Source organism: Dendrobates tinctorius, unplaced genomic scaffold (genome assembly GCF_039654945.1).
Source record: "Dendrobates tinctorius isolate UK_male_01 unplaced genomic scaffold, ASM3965494v1 ptg000012l, whole genome shotgun sequence".
Lineage (NCBI taxonomy): Eukaryota > Metazoa > Chordata > Amphibia > Anura > Dendrobatidae > Dendrobates > Dendrobates tinctorius.
In genome coordinates this window covers 2,704,049-2,723,831 of record NW_027361680.1, presented here as the reverse complement: position 1 = coordinate 2,723,831, position 19,783 = coordinate 2,704,049, and the positions used below count along the sequence as shown (strand labels likewise).

At 43.1% G+C, this 19,783-nt stretch overlaps 1 protein-coding gene across 1 annotated transcript in view; it reads right to left on the bottom strand.

Moving 5' to 3' along the window:
• LOC141067361 (L-selectin-like) overlaps positions 1 to 19,783 on the bottom strand; it is a 297,474-nt gene that overhangs the window by 197,810 nt on the left and 79,881 nt on the right. The window contains exon 3 of the mRNA XM_073558054.1: positions 9,550 to 9,936. Coding sequence (XP_073414155.1) covers positions 9,550 to 9,936 — 387 coding nt within the window. The remainder of the gene's footprint in view (positions 1 to 9,549; positions 9,937 to 19,783) is intronic.

Genomic DNA, 19,783 nt, shown 5'->3' with positions numbered 1-19,783 from the left:
AATCAGGTTGCCTCTGCAAATCCTGTTCGGACCGTAAGTCCCGGATGTCACGGGAGGTAACCCACAGACTAGCCACTGATTCTTCTAGGCTGCCTCGCTTCCCACGTGCTCCTATATCTAGCATCTCCAGACCTTCTTTTATTTCTTCTTGTCTCTGTCACTCAACAATCGCTGACTACTTCTCATAATACTTCCCCTAACCTCTAACTCCTCCCATGCTATCTCCCTATTGGCCTAACACTATCATATCTAAGTCTAACATCTACATCTAACTCTATAGTGTCCCGCTTAACACTAACCCGTAACTACACTACACCTGTCTGAGTTGATACCTGTCCCTTGCACAGTATAATATAAGAGCATTAACACAGGGTACATTCAAATTATACACCATAACATACTATTGTTCAAGGGCATATTATAAACATCAATTATACATGCACATTAATCCACACATTAGGATAAAATGCATCAAACGTACCCGGTTTCAGTAGGAAAGCATGCACACGAGTGCAGAGCCCAAATCAGCCGCCCGCACACCCCCTACATCTGCTCCAGTGTTGATTCAACCTGATCTGATTCTGCACTGAAACATTACAATGAAACACTTCGAAGTGCCCTGGATGAAACTGAACCTCCTATACATAGAACAACTAGGCACAGACGGCGACAACCCTGGCACATGCTGCAAACACGCTTCCTACAGCGGTGCTCCAAGTGCGCTGAACGTCTGTGGAGAAAATTGAACCTACCCTAAGATTTCATCCATTATAGGTTTATGATTAAAACATACAACACTGCCTTTCACCTCTCAAAGGAAACCTATTTCAACACCCTCATCATCTCACTATCCAATAACCTGAAATGTCTCTTTGACACTTTACATTCCCTACTCAACCCAAGAGTGCAGGCCTCAACCATGGATCTCCATGCTGACAATTTGGCCAATTATTTCAAAGAAAAAATTGACCATATCCGACAGGAAATTATCTCCCAATCCCCTCATACCATGCACTGTCCTCCCTCCCCCACTGCATCTAGCTCACTCTCTGATTTTGAACCAGTAACAGAAGAAGAGGTAATCAGGCTCCTTGCATCTTCTCACCCTACCACTTGCACCACTGACCCCATTCCATCACATCTCCTCCAGTCCCTCTCCCCTGCTGTCACCACTCATATAACAAAAATATTCAACCGCTCTCTCTTCTGGTATCTTTCCTTCCTCATTTAAGCATGCCATCATACAGCCATTACTTAACCCCTTCACCCCCAAGGGTGGTTTGCACGTTCATGACCGGGCCAATTTTTACAATTCTGACCACTGTACATTTATGAGGTCATAACTCTGGAACGCTTCCATGGATCCCGGTGATTCTGACATTGTTTTCTCAAGACATATTGTATTTCATGTCAGTGGTAAAATTTCATTCATATAGCTTGCGTTTATTTATGAGAAAAACGGAAATTTGGCAAAAATTTTGAAAATTTCGCAATTTTCCAACTTTGAATTTTTATGCCCTTAAATCACAGAGATACTGCACACAAAAAACTTAATAACTAAAATTTCCCACATGTTTACTTTACATCAGCACAATTTTGGAATCAAAATTTTTTTTTGTTAGGAAGTTATAAGGGTTAAAAGTTGACCAGCGATTTCTCATTTTTACAACACCATTTTATTTTTAGGACCACATCACATTTGAAGCCAGTTTGAGGCGTCTATATGATAGGAAATACCCAAAAGTGACACCATTCTTAAAACTGAACCCCTTAAGGTGCTCAAAACCACATTCAAGAAGTTTATTAACCCTTTAGGTGCGTCACAGGAATTTTTTTGAATATTTAAAAAAAAATGAACATCTAACTTTTTTTCACAAAAAAAATACTTCAGGTTCAATTTTTTTTATTTTGCCAAGGGTAACAGGAGAAATTGGACTGCAAAAGTTATTGTGCAATTTGTCCTGAGTACGCTGATACCTGATATGTGGGGGGGAACCACTGTTTCGGCGCATGGCAGAGCTCAGAATGGAAGGAGCACCGTTTGACTTTTTCAATGCAAAATTGGCTGGAATTCAGATCGGACGCCATGTCACGTTTGAAGAGTCCCTGATGTACCTAAACAGTGGAAACCCCCTACAAGTGACCCCATTTTGGAAACTAAACCCCCCAAGGAACTTATCTAGATATGTGGTGAGAACTTTGAACCCACAAGGGCTTTACAGAAGTTTATAACGTACAGCGGTATAATTAAAAAATCATATTTTTTCCACAAAAATGATCTTTTCACCCTCAATTCTTATTTTTCCAAGGGTAACAGGACCCTAAAAGTTATTGGGCAATTTGTCCTAAGTACGCTGATACCCCACATGTGGGGGTAAACCACTATTTGGGTGCATGGCAGAGCTCGGAAGGGAAGCAGCGCCATTTGACGTTTTTGGCTGGAATTGAGATCGGACACCATGTCGCGATTGGAAAACCCCTGGTGTACCAAAACAGTGGAAACCCCCCACAAATGACCCCATTTTGAAAACTAGACCCCCTAAGGAACTTATCTAGATGTGTGGTGAGCACTTTGAACCCCCAAAGGCTTCACCGAAGTTTATAATGCCAGGGCGTGAAAATAAAAAATTCGTATTTTTTCCACAAGCATGATCTTTTAGTCACCATTTTTTTATTTTCCCAAGGGTAACAGGAGAAATTGAATTTAAAAGTTGTTGTCCAATTTGTCCTGAGTATGATGATATCCCATTTGTGGGAGAAAACTACTGTATGGGCACACGTCGGGGCTCGAAAGGGAAGTAGTGACCTTTTGGAATGCAGACTTTGATGGAATGGTCTGCGGGTGTCATGTTGCCTTTGGAGAGCCCCTAATGTACCTAAACAGTGGAAACCCCCCACAAATGACCCCATTTTGAAAACTAGACCCCCTTAGGAACTTATCTAGATGTGTGGTGAGCACTTTGAACCCCCAAAGGCTTCACCGAAGTTTATAATGCCAGGGCATGAAAATAAAAAAATCGTATTTTTTCCACAAACATGATCAATTAGTCCCCAACTTTTTTATTTTCCCAAGGGTAACAGGAGAAATTGAACCCCAAATGTTGTTGTCCAATTTGTCCTGAGTATGCTAACACCCCATATGTGGGAGAAAACTACTGTATGGGCACACGTCGGGGCTCGAAAGGGAAGTAGTGACGTTTTGGAATGCAGACTTTGATGGAATGGTCTGCGGGTGTCATGTTGCCTTTGGAGAGCCCCTAATGTACCTAAACAGTGGAAACCCACCACAAATGACACCATTTTGGAAACAAGACCTCCTAAGGAACTTATCTAGATGTGTGGTGAGCACTTTGAACCCCCAAGGGCTTCACAGAAGTTTATAATGCCCGGGCATGAAAATAAAAAAATCGTATTTTTTCCACAAACATGATCAATTAGTCCCCAATTTTTTTATTTTCCCAAGGGTAACAGGAGAAATTGAATTTAAAAGTTGTTGTCCAATTTGTCCTGAGTATGCTGATACCCCATATGTGGGAGAAAACTACTGTATGGGCACACGTCGGGGCTCGAAAGGGAAGTAGTGACCTTTTGGAATGCAGACTTTGATGGAATGGTCTGCGGGTGTCATGTTGCCTTTGGAGAGCCCCTAATGTACCTAAACAGTGGAAACCCCCCACAAATGACCCCATTTTGAAAACTAGACCCCCTTAGGAACTTATCTAGATGTGTGGTGAGCACTTTGAACCCCCAAAGGCTTCACCGAAGTTTATAATGCCAGGGCATGAAAATAAAAAAATCGTATTTTTTCCACAAACATGATCAATTAGTCCCCAACTTTTTTATTTTCCCAAGGGTAACAGGAGAAATTGAACCCCAAATGTTGTTGTCCAATTTGTTCTGAGTATGCTAACACCCCATATGTGGGAGAAAACTACTGAATGGGCACACGTCGGGGCTCGAAAGGGAAGTAGTGACGTTTTGGAATGCAGACTTTGATGGAATGGTCTGCGGGTGTCATGTTGCCTTTGGAGAGCCCCTAATGTACCTAAACAGTGGAAACCCACCACAAATGACACCATTTTGGAAACGAGACCCCCTAAGGAACTTATCTAGATGTGTGGTGAGCACTTTGAACCCCCAAGGGCTTCACAGAAGTTTATAATGCCCGGGCATGAAAATAAAAAAATCGTATTTTTTCCACAAACATGATCAATTAGTCCCCAATTTTTTCATTTTCCCAAGGGTAACAGGAGAAATTGGACCCCAAAAGTTGTTGTCCAATTTGTCATGAGTACGCTGACACCCCATATGTGGGAGAAAACTACTGTATGGACACACGTCGGGGCTCGGAAGCGAAGCAGTGACGTTTTGGAATGCAGACTTTGATGAAATGGTCTGCGGGTGTCATGTGCATTTGGAGAGCCCCTGATGTACCTAAACTATTGAAACTCCCCACAAGTGACCCCATTTTGGACACTAGACCCCCACGGAACTTATCTAGATGTGTGGTGAGCACTTTGAACCCCCAAGTGCTTCACAGAAGTTTATAACGCTCGGATGTGAAAATAAAAAAATCATTTTTTTCCACAAAAATGATATTTTTGCCCCCAATTTTTTATTTTCCTAAGGGTAACAGGAGAAATTGGACCCCAAAAATTGTTTTTCAATTTGACCTGAGTAGGCTGATACTCTACATGTGGGGGTAAAACACTGTTTGGGCGCATGGCAGAGCTTGGAAGGGAAGGAGCACCATTTGACTTTTTCAACTCAGAATTGGCTGGAATTGAGATCAGACGCCATGTTGCATTTGGAGAGCCCCTGATGTGCCCAAACAGTGGAAACCCCCAATTCTAACTCCAACCCGAACCCCAACACACCCCTAACCCTAATCTCAGCCCTAACCCTAGCCCTAACCCTAACCCTAGCCCTAATCCTAACCCTAGCCCTACCCCTACCCTAACCCTAACCCTAGCCCTAACCCTAGCCCTAACCCTAACCCTAATGGAAAAATGGAAATAAATACATTTTTTTAATTTTATTATTTTTCCCTAACTAAGGGGGTGATAACGGGGGGTTTGATTTACTATTTATGGCAGGTTTTATGTTTGGCTGCTGTCGCACGCTAAAAGACGCTTTTTATTGTAAAAATAGTTTTTGCATCACCACATATTGAGAGCTATAATTTTTCCGTATTTTGACCCACCGAGTTATGTGAGGTCTTATTTTTTGCGGGACGAGTTGCCGTTTTTATTGGTACCATTTTCGGGCACGTGACTTTTTTGATCGCTTTTTATTCCGATTTTTGGGACGCAGAATGAACAAAAACCAGCGTTTCATGAATTTCTTTTGGGGGGGTGCGTTTACACCGTTCCGCGTGCGGTAAAATTGATAAGGCGGTTTTATTCTTCGGGTCAGTACGGTTACAGCGATACCTCATTTAGGTCGTTTTTTATGTTTTGTCGGTTTTATGCAATGAAAACTATTTTATATAAAAAATAATTATTTTTGCTTTATTCTGCGAGCTATAACTTTTTTATTTTTTCGCTGATGATGCTGTGTTGCGGCTCGTTTTTTGCGGGACAAGATGACATTTTCAGCGGTACCATGGATATTTATATGCGTCTTTTTGATCGCGCGTTATTACACTTTTTGTTTGGCGGTATAATAATAAATCATTATTTTTTGCTTTGTTTTTTAATTTTATTTTTTAAGGGGTTTGCTAAAGGGGTTAATTAATGGGACAGTTTTATAGGGCGGGTCGTTACGGACGCGACGATACCTAATATGTGTACTTTCATTGTTTTTTTTTTTTATTTCCAAAAATTGGATTTATTTGGGGGAATATTTTTTTTTTTTTTCTAATTTATTTGGCGATTTTTTAAAATTTATTTTAACAATTTTTTTATTTTTTTTTTAACTTTATTAAATAGTCCCAGGTGGGACATCACTGTCCTGTGACAGATCGCTGATCTGTCACATCACAGATCACTGTGACAGATCAGCAATCTGTCACAGGCAGTGCAGAAGGCTTCCTCATGCCTGCGCTTAAGTTTATACTGAATTCTGTAGTGGATGGGTAGCCAGTGTAAGGACTGGCACAAGGTAGAGGCATCAGTATAACGATTGGTGAGGAATATGATGCTACCTGAAGCATTCAGGACGTATTGGAAAAGGGAGAGTTTGGTAAGAGGGAGACCGATTAGTAGAGAGTTACAATAGTCAAGACGAGAATGAATAAGAGAAACAGTAAGAGTTTTTGCAGAGTTGAAAGTAAGAAAGGGTCAAATTCTAGAAATGTTTTTGAGGTGCAGATAACAAGAGCTAGCCAATGATCGGAAGTGAGGGGTGAATGAAAGCTCAGAAACAAGTATGACCCCAAGACAGTGTGCATGTTGCTGGGGAGTAAAGGTAAAACCTCACACGGAAATGGCAATGTCGGGCATAGGTAGGTTAGTAGAGGGAGGAAACACGATGAGTTCAGTTTTTGACAGGTTCAGTTTCAGATAGAGGGAGGACATGATGTTAGAGACAGTGGTAAGACAATCACTGGTGTTTTCCAAAAAGGCAGGCATGATATCAGGAGAAGAAGTGTATAATTGAGTGTCATCAGCATAGAGATGGTAATGGAACCCAAATCTACTGATTGCTTGACCAATAGGGACAGTAAACAGAGAGAAGAGGAGGGGGCCTAGAACTGATCCTTGAGGAACCCCAATAGTAAGGGGAAGATGAGAGGAGGAGGAGCCAGCAAAAGATACAGTAAAGGAGCGGTCAGAGAGATAAGAGTAAAACCAAGAGAGAACAGTGTCCTTGAGGCCAATGGAATGGAGCATAGTAAGGAGGAGCTGATGATCCACAGTGTTGAATGCTGCGGAAAGATCCAAGAGAATTAGCATGGAGTAGTGACCATTAGATTTAGCTGTTAGAAGATCATTAGAGACTTTAGTGAAGGCAGTTACAGTAGAGTGTAAAGAGTGGAAACCGGACTGTAGAAGGTCGAGGAGAGAGTTATCTGAGAGAAAGCAGATAAGATGGGTGTGGACCAAGCGTTCCCGGAGTTTAGAGATGAAGGGAAGATTAGAGACAGGTCTATAGTTAGTGGCACAGTTTTGGTCGAGGGATGGTTTTTAAGTAATGACTGTATGATGGCATGCTTAAATGAGGAAGGAAAGATACTGGAAGAGAGTTAGATGTTGAATATTTTTGTTAGGTGAGTGGTGACAGCAGGGGAAAGGGACTGGAGGAGATGTGATGGAATGGGGTTACTGGTGCAAGTGGTAGGGTGAGAAGTTGCAAGGAGCCTGATTACTTCTTCTTCTGTTACTGGTTCAAAATCAGAGAGTGAGCTAGATGCAGTGGAGGAGGGAGGACAGTGCATGGTATGAGGGGATGGGGAGATAATTTCCTGTTGGATATGGTCAATTTTTTCTTTGAAATAATTAGCCAGATCGTCAGCATGGAGATCCGTGGTTGGGGCCTGCACTCTTGGGTTAAGTAGGGAATGAAAAGTGTCAAAGAGATGTTTCAGGTTATTGAATAATGAGGTGATGTGTTATGAATGGGTCACCAAGGAGGAAAACTAAACAAGCTAAGTCACAGAAAACCAGAGAGGTTGGTAACAATGCAGATTGCAGACCCCTGATCCTAACCACACAACTAGCAGCAGCCGTGGAGCGTTCCTATGATGAATCTAGATGCCTCATCACAGCCGGAGGACTAACTAAGCCTAAAGCAAGAAAAGGGGAAAACTAACTGCCCCAGAGCAGACCCCAAAGGAATAGACAGCCCCCACACATGTATTGACGGTGAAACAAGATGAAAACACAAACACAGGTAGGAAAATAGGCTGATCAAACGATGGAGCCCAAACTAGCTAGAAAGGACAGGAAAGGAAAGACACTGTCTGCAATCTTCCCAAAAACCCTACAAAAATAATGTCCAACACTTCTGATAACAAAATTAACCCTGAAGTCACTAGACTTCTCCCACTATATCAGCACTCTGAAATATTTTGAGACAGAGCAAAAAAGAGGCCAATCTAATAAGGGACAAAAAGCAAATTGGCAAATACAGATAAATAAGAGTGGAAATTCAGCACAGCCCCAGCCGGGGCTGGCTGACCACACAAAAAACTGAATAGACCAACAAAATCAAGAGTGAACATTAGCAGAAACACTTAGCTTGAGATGACTGGAACAGAGCTGAAAACCAAGACCTGAAAAGCCAGAAGGAATCACCAGGACCTGAATAGGGCGTCGGCTGTCTTAAATCCAGTCTGAGACTCCAGAGATCCAATCGTTATCCTCATCATCAGGTGGCAGATCTCTACTAATTAAATCAACCTCACTACCTCCCGTTACCACCGGAGGGAGCCCGGAAGGAGAACTCACAACTGGTAGACCAGAAAATGAGTTCACAACAGTGATGAGGGTGTTGAAATAGGTTTGTTTTGAGAGGTGAATGGCAGTGTTGTATGTTTTAATCATAAACTTACAATGGATGAAATCTTCGGGTAGATTGGATTTTCTCCACAGACGTTCGGTGCACCTGGAGCACCGCTTTAGGAAATTTGTTTGCAGCGTGTGCCAGGGTTGTTGCCATCTGTGCCTAGTTGTTCTATATATAGGAGGTGCAGTTTCATCCAGGGCACTTTGAAGTATTTCATTGTAATGCTTTAATGTGGCAGGCTTCCTCTGCCTGTAGACACGTCGCGCATCTGCCGCTGGGATCAGCCAAATGATTCACTGCACCTGCGTGGAATTCATGCAGGCGCAGTGCGATGGTGTTCCGCTGGTGGTACCCCGCAAAAGGCTGTGTGTGAGTGTGTGTTGCATATAGAGTGTGTGTGAGTGGTGCATACGGCTTATAGAGTGTGTGTGTGTGGTGCGACGGTGTTCTGCTGGTGGTACCGCACAATAGGTTGGTACCAGCAGCAGTTTCCATATTGAGACATCCATCACTTAGGTGTCCCAATATGTCAGTCGGTGATCTTCCTCAGCTTGGAATTCTGGGATACGGTGACATCTGGACAGAACAGAAATGAAAACATTACAAGGCAATTATAAAAAGAGATTGTATCTAGCCCTTACAAAGTCTCATTGACCAAAAATTAAAAAGCTTATTGAACTTGGAAAGTGGCAACATAGAAAATTTATTTTTGTTACTATTTAAAAAATATTCATAGTTTTTTTATTTTATTTAACGTCATAATCAAAATGACCTAGAGTATTATGGTGCCATGCTATTTTTACCATATAATGAACGTTGTAAATTTTTTTAAAAATTCACAATTACAGAATTGTACTTTTTTGTTATTTCACCACACTTTCCAGTACATCACATGATAAAATGGATGGTGTTATTCAAAATTACAACTTGTCCTGCAAAAAGAAACCCTGACTCGGCTATGCAGATGGAAAAATAAAAAAGTTAGAGCTCTTCGAAAGTAGGGGAGAAAAAAAATTAAAGCGCAAAAATGGAAAATCGCCCAGTCTGGAAGGGCTTAACAGCTCAAACACCTTTCATACATCATAATAAATCCACTCCTACCTGTGTAACATAGTGCTCTCTTCTTTTTGTAGCATCCATCATCATTCCATTTTCCTGAATCTTTAGGACGTTTTATGTATATTTCAACACAATCCTCTTTATGCCGTCTATTATTCGGCTCTCCAGTTCCCCAGTTTTTAGCTTCATCTGTAAGTGACTTATTAGTTCCCACCCAAATCCATGTGTTGTTAATTTTTCTGATTCCTATCCAATAGTAAGTAGGATTATGTGGGATATTTGTATCAAGGTATTCAATCTCTTTTCTATTTTGGATGGCCACTAGGTCAGTGTAATTACTCTGGCAATACAGTCGAGCTTGGTCGTACTCCATGGATTCCTTTGAATAGTGATATGTCCAGCAGTTAACAGGAGAGAACATCAATACACCTGGAACACAAAAGATAATATCAAATTGTTTATTTTCATAAGAAATTAGAATATTTTATTAAAATATTTAGTGAATCTATTTTGAACACATTGCCATTAGAGATAAGGGAAAAAATTTGAGTGGAATGGAATTTTGCAAAAATCCATGATCGCCAAAATACATATTTTTAGTCATTGGCTTCCTCACAGATTCAGCACAATGGCGGCTGCAATTTGCCAAAGTTAGGTAACATAAAGAGACATCATAAGGCTAAAAAAATGTAAAAGTCCTAATATTCTTGTCACGGGGTCCTTCTCTGGTATCACACAATCAACAGAGCAAGCGAAGAGTGAACAATTCCAAGACCTTTATTCAGGCAAAAATACAAAAAAGGTCCATATTCAGTCCACCACACAAAGGATAAGATAGTCCAGAATAAGAATGCAGTCCAGTATCAGGATAAAATGTCCAGGGAAACGAGATTCCAAAACATTCTAGCACCAGAGGATAAAAATGGGTCCTTCTCTCTGAAATGCAGCCTTTTCACCATCTTGTCTCTACCGGAACTGACTTGTCCAGCTGCCGTTCTTCCTCCCATCCCCTTCCTTGTCCAGGGGTAGTCAAACAAGTTACCTCCCAGAGGAGAACAAAAGGCCTTAGGGATTAATGCACTACAGGGGGTCATCAAGAGACAGATATAGTGAGGCTGTAGGCTTACAATGTAATAAGAAAAACACTATGAAAATAACTGGAATTGTTAAAAATAGGAATATACAAAAAATGACATCCACATAACATATCACACCATCACAACCTCTCCCCCCCATAATAAGTGAGCATGCCATGAGGTCTACACAGACCTCTGGCCTGCTCACTTTAGTCCACATTGCTCAGTTACTTATAATTCCTTGTGCAGTGGCAGGGGTAGGTCGGCCTGGGGAGCCTAAGGTTCTTCTTGTCGAGACAGTCCATCGGCGTTCTGGTGTTGGCTTCCCCGCTTGTATTGGATGGAGAAGCTGTAGGGTTGTAAGGACAAGCTCCACCACAGCAATCTTCCATTGTCTCCTGATACGCGATTCAGCCATGTGAGGGGGTTGTGGTCTGTAACAATTGTAAAGTCTCTGCCATACAAGTAGGGCTGCAATTTTTTTAGCGCCCATATGATGGCAAGGCACTCCTTTTCAATAGTGGCATAGGCAACTTCCCGATCCAGTAGTTTCCGACTGGCAAAAGCAACAGGATGTTCTTCTCCGGCGACGTTCACTTGGCTAAGTACTGCCCCAATCCCAAAGGTGGATGCATCTGTCTGCACGAGGAACCTGCGTTTATAATCCGGGGCAGCCAAGACAGGAGCAGTGACGAGGGCGGTCTTTAACGCTGAAAAGGCATCCTCGCATGCAGGTGTCCATGTCACATTCCTAGGCATGTTCTTGCGGGTCAGGTCGGTTAGGGGCTTGGCCAAGGTGCTGAAGTTAGAAACAAATTTGCGATAGTAACCAGCAGTTCCTAAAAATGCAAGTACCTGCTTTTTTGTCTGGGGTCTACACCAGTTGCTAATGGCTTCCACCTTCGCAGGCTCAGGCCTTAGTGTCCCACCCCCTACTCTATGCCCGAGGTACTGCACCTCAGCCATCCCTATTTGGCACTTATCAGGGCGAATGGTCAGTCCTGCAGTAAGGATACAGTCCAGCACTATGCCCAAGTGTTTAAGATGTTCCTCCCAGGTTGTGCTAAAAATGGCGATGTCGTCTAAGTAAGCACAGGCAAAGTCCTGACATTGTTGTAACAGTCGATCCACCAGTCTCTGGAAAGTAGCGGGGGCAGTTTTCATCCCAAAGGGCATTCCCAGGAACTCATAAAGCCCAAATGGAGTAATGAAGGCTGAGCGCTCCCGAGCGTCCTCCGTTAGGGGTATCTGCCAGTACCCCTGGCTCAAGTCTAACGTGGTCACAAATTGGGCACTGGCCAGACGATCCAATAGATCATCAATCCTGGGCATGGGATAAGCATCACTCTTGGTGGCATCATTTAGTCGTCTGTAATCAACACAGAATCGTGTTGTACCATCCTTCTTGGGGACCAGGACGACAGGAGAGGCCCAAGAACTGTGAGATGGCTGAATAACTCCCAGTTGTTTCATCTCCTCCAGTTCGTTCTTTATCATGCCTTGAACAGCCTCTGGAACCCGGTAGGCAGCCTGCTGGATGGGGCGTTGTCCGGGGGTTTCCACATGGTGACTGGTGAGAGTAGTCTTCCCCGGCTTTGAGGAGAAAGCAGCAGCCCTCGGCCTTAGTACGGCGACAATATCGTCCTTTTGTATATCCGATAAATGGGAGCCCAGGGGCACTTGTTCCAGTGATCCTCCCGCTTGGGCAACCTGGAGGAGATCTGGGAGATACTCGTTGGCGGCGGTATCACTAGGGGGGTAGCAGACAGCTAGAACAGGCAGAGATCGGTCATGGTAGTCTTTCAGCATGTTAATGTGGACGGTTTTCTGTCGTCGACCACTAGAGTCCAGGGCAATAACATAGTTAGTGTCATTAATTTTCTTGAAAACCTGATAAGGGCCTTCCCACACTGCTTGAAGCTTGTTGAAAGGGGAAGCAGTAATCATGAGCACTTGCTGTCCTTCCATAAATTCCCGCTTCCTGGCATTACGGTCATACCAGGTTTTTTGTCTGGACTGGGCCATTCGCTGATGTTCTTTAGAGAAGGTAGCTAGCTGGGCGAGACGGTCTCTGAGCTCTAGAACATAGGGAACGATGGGCATTCCGGTATCTGAGATGTCTCCCTCCAAATGTTCTTTCAGAAGAGCGAGAGGCCCACGGACCTTCCCGCTAAACAGTAGTTCGAAGGGAGAGAACCCTGTGGACTCTTGGGGAACCTCCCGATAGGCGAAGAGGAGATGTGGCAGGTACTTTTCCCAGTCTTTTTCAACGTCAACAAAAGCCCTCAGCATATTTTTTAGGGTTCCATTAAAGCGTTCACATAGTCCGTTGGTCTGCGGGTGGTATGGGGTGGTGCGAATGGCTCGAACACCACAGGTATGCCATAGGGACTGGACCAGATCTGACATGAACTGAGTGCCTTGATCCAACAATATTTCACTAGGAAACCCTGCCCAGGTAAAGATGGTAACAAGGGCCTCGGCTACCTTTACTGCTGTAATACTGCACAGGGCCACAGCTTCAGGATACCTAGTGGCATAATCCACCACGGTCAGGATATATTTTTTCCCTGACCTGCTGGGGTGGGCCAGAGGACCTATGATGTCGATGGCTACACGTTGAAATGGTTCCTCAATTATGGGCAGGGATTGCAGGGGTACCTTATGTCAAGCTCCTGGATGCCGCATTTGCTGGCACACATCACAGGTGCGGCAATAATGGGCTACTGACTGCGAGACGCCCGGCCAGTAAAAACTTTGGGTGAGTCTCTTTTCAGTCCTTTTTTTCCCTTGACGCCCAGCCAAGGGGATGTCATGGGCCAGTTGAAGTAGCTGTGCCCTGTACTTCTGAGGGACAATGAGATGCCTGGTCGTTGCGTCAGGGTTGCCCTGGTCACTGCCCTTTGTTACAGGATAATACAGTCCATTTTCTCGAGTGAAGCCATCCCCATTATCTCCCATGTGCCCAGTTTCTGCCTTTCGCCTAAGGGCTGCTAAGGTAGTGTCACCCTCTATTTCTCTCCTAAACTCCACTCTGTCCCAAGACTCTCCCAATGTAGTAGCAGCGAAAGTATTGCTTACCGACTCTGATGCGGTTCGTGGTGGTTGCTCCCCGGTGGGGTCCGGATGACGTAGTGCTTGAAGGGCCTGTACTCGGGTGACTGCTCCCACAAATTGGCACTGTAACTCCCCAATGTCGTTCCCAAAGAGGATATCTGCAGGAAGTCCTCCCATAACTCCAATCCAACACAGTTTTTCTCCACAACCATAATCCAAACGCACAGAAGCTCGCAGTATATATTTGCGGGCACCGCCCGCCAGGACAATGGGAATTCCCGGACCCTGGTAAATTGCCTCGGGTCGAACCACACGGGGGTCAGCGATAGTCAAGAATGCCCCCGTGTCTCTAAATCCTGACACTTTTTATCCATCAATAAAGACATCCTGCAGGTGGCGTTGCCGTTGCTCTGAGTAGCTAAAGGACAGAGGCCAGAGTCCGTACACTCCAGGAGGGGTATCTATGGTGCCGTGGTCGGTGGTCCACTCTGGTGGGGGTGGTGGTAGCTCTTCCTCAGGTGTGGTGGAATGTACAAGATGCACTGGACGAGGTGGGGCTGCGTGGGGCTCCCTCCGAATCCTGGAGGGACAGCCAGACTGCAAATGTCTAGGTTGCCCACACCCATAACACCTCCTCTCTGTGATATCCCCAGGTCGTGGTCGGAACTGTTGGGGCCTAGGATTGTGAGGCGTGATTGTCATCGGCTTGCGACTAGGTGGAAGGGCAGATATAATTGGAGGGGGACGGGGCGCGGGAGCAGGCCGTGGTTCATTGTCCAGAAGCCTCCTCCATTGCGGCCGGATAGTAAGGGCTTCATCGGCCAGGGCTGCAGCTCTATCCACGGTACACGGCGTGCGCTCCCGGACCCATTCCCGTACCTCTGCAGGGCACTTGGCAAGAAATTGTTCTATACGGAACGCCTGTATAACATCTTCAGGGTAAAGGCGTTTTCTGCTTCCAGCCATCTCCGACATGCCTCGGACATCTTATGTGCATACATCCTAAACGATCCCCCCCGTGGTGCATGGGAGGTCTCGGAACTTGGCCCTATATGAGTCTGGGGTGATAGCATGGTAATCCAGGATAGTCCGCTTTACAATGTTATAATCCCGATTCCGCAGTGCATCAATGGTTCGGTAAGCCTCCGCCAAGCTTCCGTTCAGGAGCCCCACTAACAAACGCATCCAGCTAGAGTGGGGCACCTCCATCACAGCACACTGCTGCTCAAAGTCTTTAAAGAACCCCTCCACATCTCCAGAAGCCTCATCAAATGGCTTAAACTCAGTCCGGGTGATCCGTACAGGCTCCCGAATTGTTGGGGTTACACTCCACATTGCGTTACTCCCTCTTTCAAGCTCCATTGCTTCCTGTCTCCACTGTGCCCGGCGGGCAGCCTCCTCCTTGCACTCCTGAGAGACGCCGGGGCCCAGAACCGCCATCTCTTCTTCATACCACACCAACCACTGGCTTTTCTGGATGGGGATCCCTGTCTCCAGTGCTCGTCCTTCTGACATCTGGGAGGAGGTGGCCAGGCTAGCGCCCACCAGTAGATAGATTAAGGCCTCTTTAGTCAGTCCCTGGTAGTTCAGGCCCAGGTCTCTGGCTCTCTCCTGTAAACTGCATACAGTCCAATTTCTGTACTCACTCTGTGAGTGGTTCTCCATTTGGTGATGCTCTGTTGATCCCACTGCTGCCACCAGTTGTCACGGGGTCCTTCTCTGGTATCACACAATCAACAGAGCAAGCGAAGAGTGAACAATTCCAAGACCTTTATTCAGGCAAAAATACGAAAAGGTCCATATTCAGTCCACCACACAAAGGATAAGATAGTTCAGAATAAGAATGCAGTCCAGTATCAGGATAAAATGTCCAGGGAAGCGAGATTCCAAAACACTCTAGCACCAGAGGATAAAAATGGGTCCTTCTCTCTGAATTGCAGCCTTTTCACCATCTTGTCTCTACCGGAACTGACTTGTCCAGCTGCCGTTCTTCCCCCCACCCCCTTCCTTGTCCAGGGGTAGTCAAACAAGTTACCTCCCAGAGGAGAACAAAAGGCCTTAGGGATTAATGCGCTACAGGGGGTCATCAAGAGACAGATACAGCGAGGCTGTAGGCTTACAATGTAATAAGAAAAACACTATGAAAATAACTGGAATTGTTAAAAATAGGAATATTCAAAAAATGACATCCACATAACATATGACACCATCACAATTCTCCTCACAATTCACCACTCTGACACAACCGTTCCTCATAGTCATCACAAATGCTGTCTTCATTGCATCTTCCGGTTCTCACCACAAGTGCTGAAATCCCCCACAAAGTCACAATTTTTGCCATGATGTAGGGCATAGCACAGCACATATTGTGATGTAGTGACCTACTACTTGCTTGCATAGAACATTCCCAGGCCGCACCAAAGTTGGAAGTATTGGCTCAGTATGAGACGCCAAGGGATTTCAGCATTCTCAGCATCGATGGAGGACCAGACATGTGATGTTGAGGAGCGGAGGGGGTCCTGGAAAGGTGAGTGGTGAGTATAAGTATTTTTTTCATACTTTACACATTACTAGGGATGGGCGGACCTGTAAATGTCTGGGTTCATTGGGTTCGGACAAACTTTATAAAAAAGTACAGTTCGGGTACCTGAACTTGATCCCGAACTTGGACACCACTCAAGTGAATGGAGGGCCCAAACATCCAGCAGTTCCCATGCTGCCATGTGTGTGACAGCATAGGAAACTCTAAATCTGGACAGTGGTAGCTTTACTGAAGTCACCATCGGTCACAGCCAATGGGTATCGCAGTTCCCATGTTGTCACAGAGAGAACAGCTTTGAGTCAGCAGCTGTGACCGGTGTACTGTCATCATGATGAAGAACTGAACTCAGATAACACAGGATAAGTTTCCTGTTCTTTCGGCTGTGCAAGTGCAAGGTTCAGAGTTCAGTTCTTCATCATATATCCCGAAAGCTGGTTTCTGGCTCCCCGACAGGCGAATCCTTGGTTTCTGGATTGTTTTATTGTGATACAGAAGTTTAAATTGTGTCCATTACCCTTGACACATTTTTGTTTAGTGTGAATTCTGGTTTAGGACTTATAACAAGCCTTATTTGTTGATATTCTGCGCTGCTCCTTTTTCTTCAAATATATACATTTTAATTATTATTTCTATATATAAAAATATATGTATGTATGTGTGTATCACCAACCAATCACGAAGCAGCTTTCATTTCACCAGAGCTGTTCAAAAGAAGCTCAGCTGTGATTGGATGCAATGATCAACAGTTTTCCTTGCAACCAATCACTAAGCATCTCTCATTTCACCAGAGCTGGTTAACCCCTTTACCCCCAAGGGTGGTTTGCACGTTAATGCCGGGGCCAATTTTTACAATTCTGACCACTGTCTCTTTATGAGGTGATAACTCTGGAATGCTTCCATGGATCCTGCATATATAGGAAGGAGAGAAGTCCGGCTTTCAGGATCACGCTGTTCCAGTCCAAAGTTCACAAGGAGTTAATCCAAGGACCAAGCAGTGATTATAACTTTCTTTTTATTCCATAAACTCTACACGTTTCGTGTACACACTATACACTTCCTCAGGAGCAAAGTTACACTGGCATCACATTCCATTCTCCTTATATACTAACTCCCCCAGGAAGTGAGGTAGGTGCTCATTGCACTTAAAAAAATACACACATAACTATCAACATAATGTAAAATCACAAAAATCACTAAAATTCATCTATAAAACACACTTCTATAAAAACACACATATGTAAAACTTCACACTAGAAAAAATGTAAAACATTATAATAAAATTATGATTATACTCAATAAAAATCTAAAATTCTTGGTACATCATATCAATTAGCAGAACAACATTCACAAATCTCTTATATAACCACTCTTATATTTTCCTTTCAGTATTAACCCTTCATTCAACATATTATACTTTTACTTTCCTTATATTTCAGGCAGATGACCATATATTAATTAATGTATGTACTCCTATGCGGATTCGATCCTGCACAGCAGACCCATGCTCTGCACTCAAGAAACTTTTCTGTTCTCTCAGCCAAAGGCTCCACATCTCCAGAGCTGTTAGTTCCTTTTCAAGGCACCAGCCAACTATTCCAATCATAGTAAAATACCGCCGATTGTATCTCTTTATATGTTAGCGATATGATCATTCCCTTGCTGTAATGTTATAGCATGGACATCACACAATTATCAGATGCCAATACTACTCTAATCCTTAGCAGACAAATATGCAGAGCACAAAAATTATTTAAAGATGTCAGATATTTCATTTAAACCGTATGGTTGCAGAGTCTGCAACCTATGAATCCAGTAAATTTCCTTTCTCATCAGAATGACACTCCTGTTCACAGTGTCTTCTGAAACATAATCAATTGGGGCCACTTTAATACATGGGTTCTTCCCATGTTTTATAGTGCAATGTTTTGATACTCCATGGAACATAAAACCTTCAATTATATTGTGTCTGTGCGTATTCATGCGGTTATGCAGTTCTTGTGTGGTTTTACCCACATACTGTAAACCACATTCGCATTCTATCAGATATATCACAAAACTACTTTTACAATTCAGGGAAAACTTTATATCAAACACCTTATTATTCTGAATTGATCTGAATGTGGTCATATTATGCATAATCATGCCACAACACAGACACCGAGCGGTATTACATTTAAAGACTCCTGGTTTTTTGCATTGTTCATCCCTAATTTTTTCTTTTTTCAGGCGACTGGGGGCCAGTATATTTCTAAGAGTAGAGGATCTTTTAAAGGTTAGTCCTGGTTTATTCGGTAGCATACTCCCCAACACTGGATCATTAAGAAGAACAGACCAATGATCCTGTAAAATATTCCTAATTTTTTTATTTTGTTTAGTAAAATTAGTTAAAAAGTTTAAGGAGAAACTATCATTCTCTTTTTCTTTTTTCTTAGGATTTACTAGGTCCATCTGTTCCAAACCTGCGTACTCATTATATGCTTTTTCTAGCAGTGTTTTTGGGTAGTTTTTCTCAATAAACCTATTTTTCAATTCCTTGGCTTGTGATACAAAATCTGACTCTAAACTACAATTTTTCTTAATCCTTTTATACTGGTTCTTCGGGACATTGATTAACCATTTATAATAATGACCACTATTAAAATCTAACAGACTATTTGCATCACACTTCTTAAAAAAGTTTTAGTAAAAATCTTCCCTTCTGAATGGAAAATGGTCAGATCCAAATAATCTATATTCTCCATATTATATACCCATGAAAAGGTGAGACCCCAATCATTCCTCTGAATGCTCTCCAGAAATTAGGGATGAACAATGCAAAAAAACAGGAGTCTTTAAATGTAATACCGCTTGGTGTCTGTGTTGTGGCATGATTATGCATAATATGACCACATTCAGATCAATTCAGAATAATAAGGTGTTTGATATAAAGTTTTCCCTGAATTGTAAAAGTAGTTTTGTGATATATCTGATAGAATGCGAATGTGGTTTACAGTATGTGGGTAAAACCACACAAGAACTGCATAACCGCATGAATTCGCACAGACACAATATAACTGAAGGTTTTATGTTCCATGGAGTATCAAAACATTGCACTATAAAACATGGGAAGAACCCATGTATTAAAGTGGCCCCAATTGATTATGTTTCAGAAGACACTGTGAACAGGAGTGTCATTCTGATGAGAAAGGAAATTTACTGGATTCATAGGTTGCAGACTCTGCAACCATACGGTTTAAATGAAATATCTGACATCTTTAAATAATTTTGGTGCTCTGCATATTTGTCTGCTAAGGATTAGAGTAGTATTGGCATCTGATAATTGTGTGATGTCCATGCTATAACATTACAGCAAGGGAATGATCATATCGCTAACATATAAAGAGATACAATCGGCGGTATTTTACTATGATTGGAATAGTTGGCTGGTGCCTTGAAAATAATAATAATAATAATAATCTTTATTTATATAGCGCCAACATATTCCGCAGCGCTTTACAGTTGAACAGTTTCAAACACAACAGTCATAAGTAACAACGTTAACAATACAATAATTAAAGCGAAATAAGATGACCCTGCTCGTGGAGCTTACAATCTACAATGA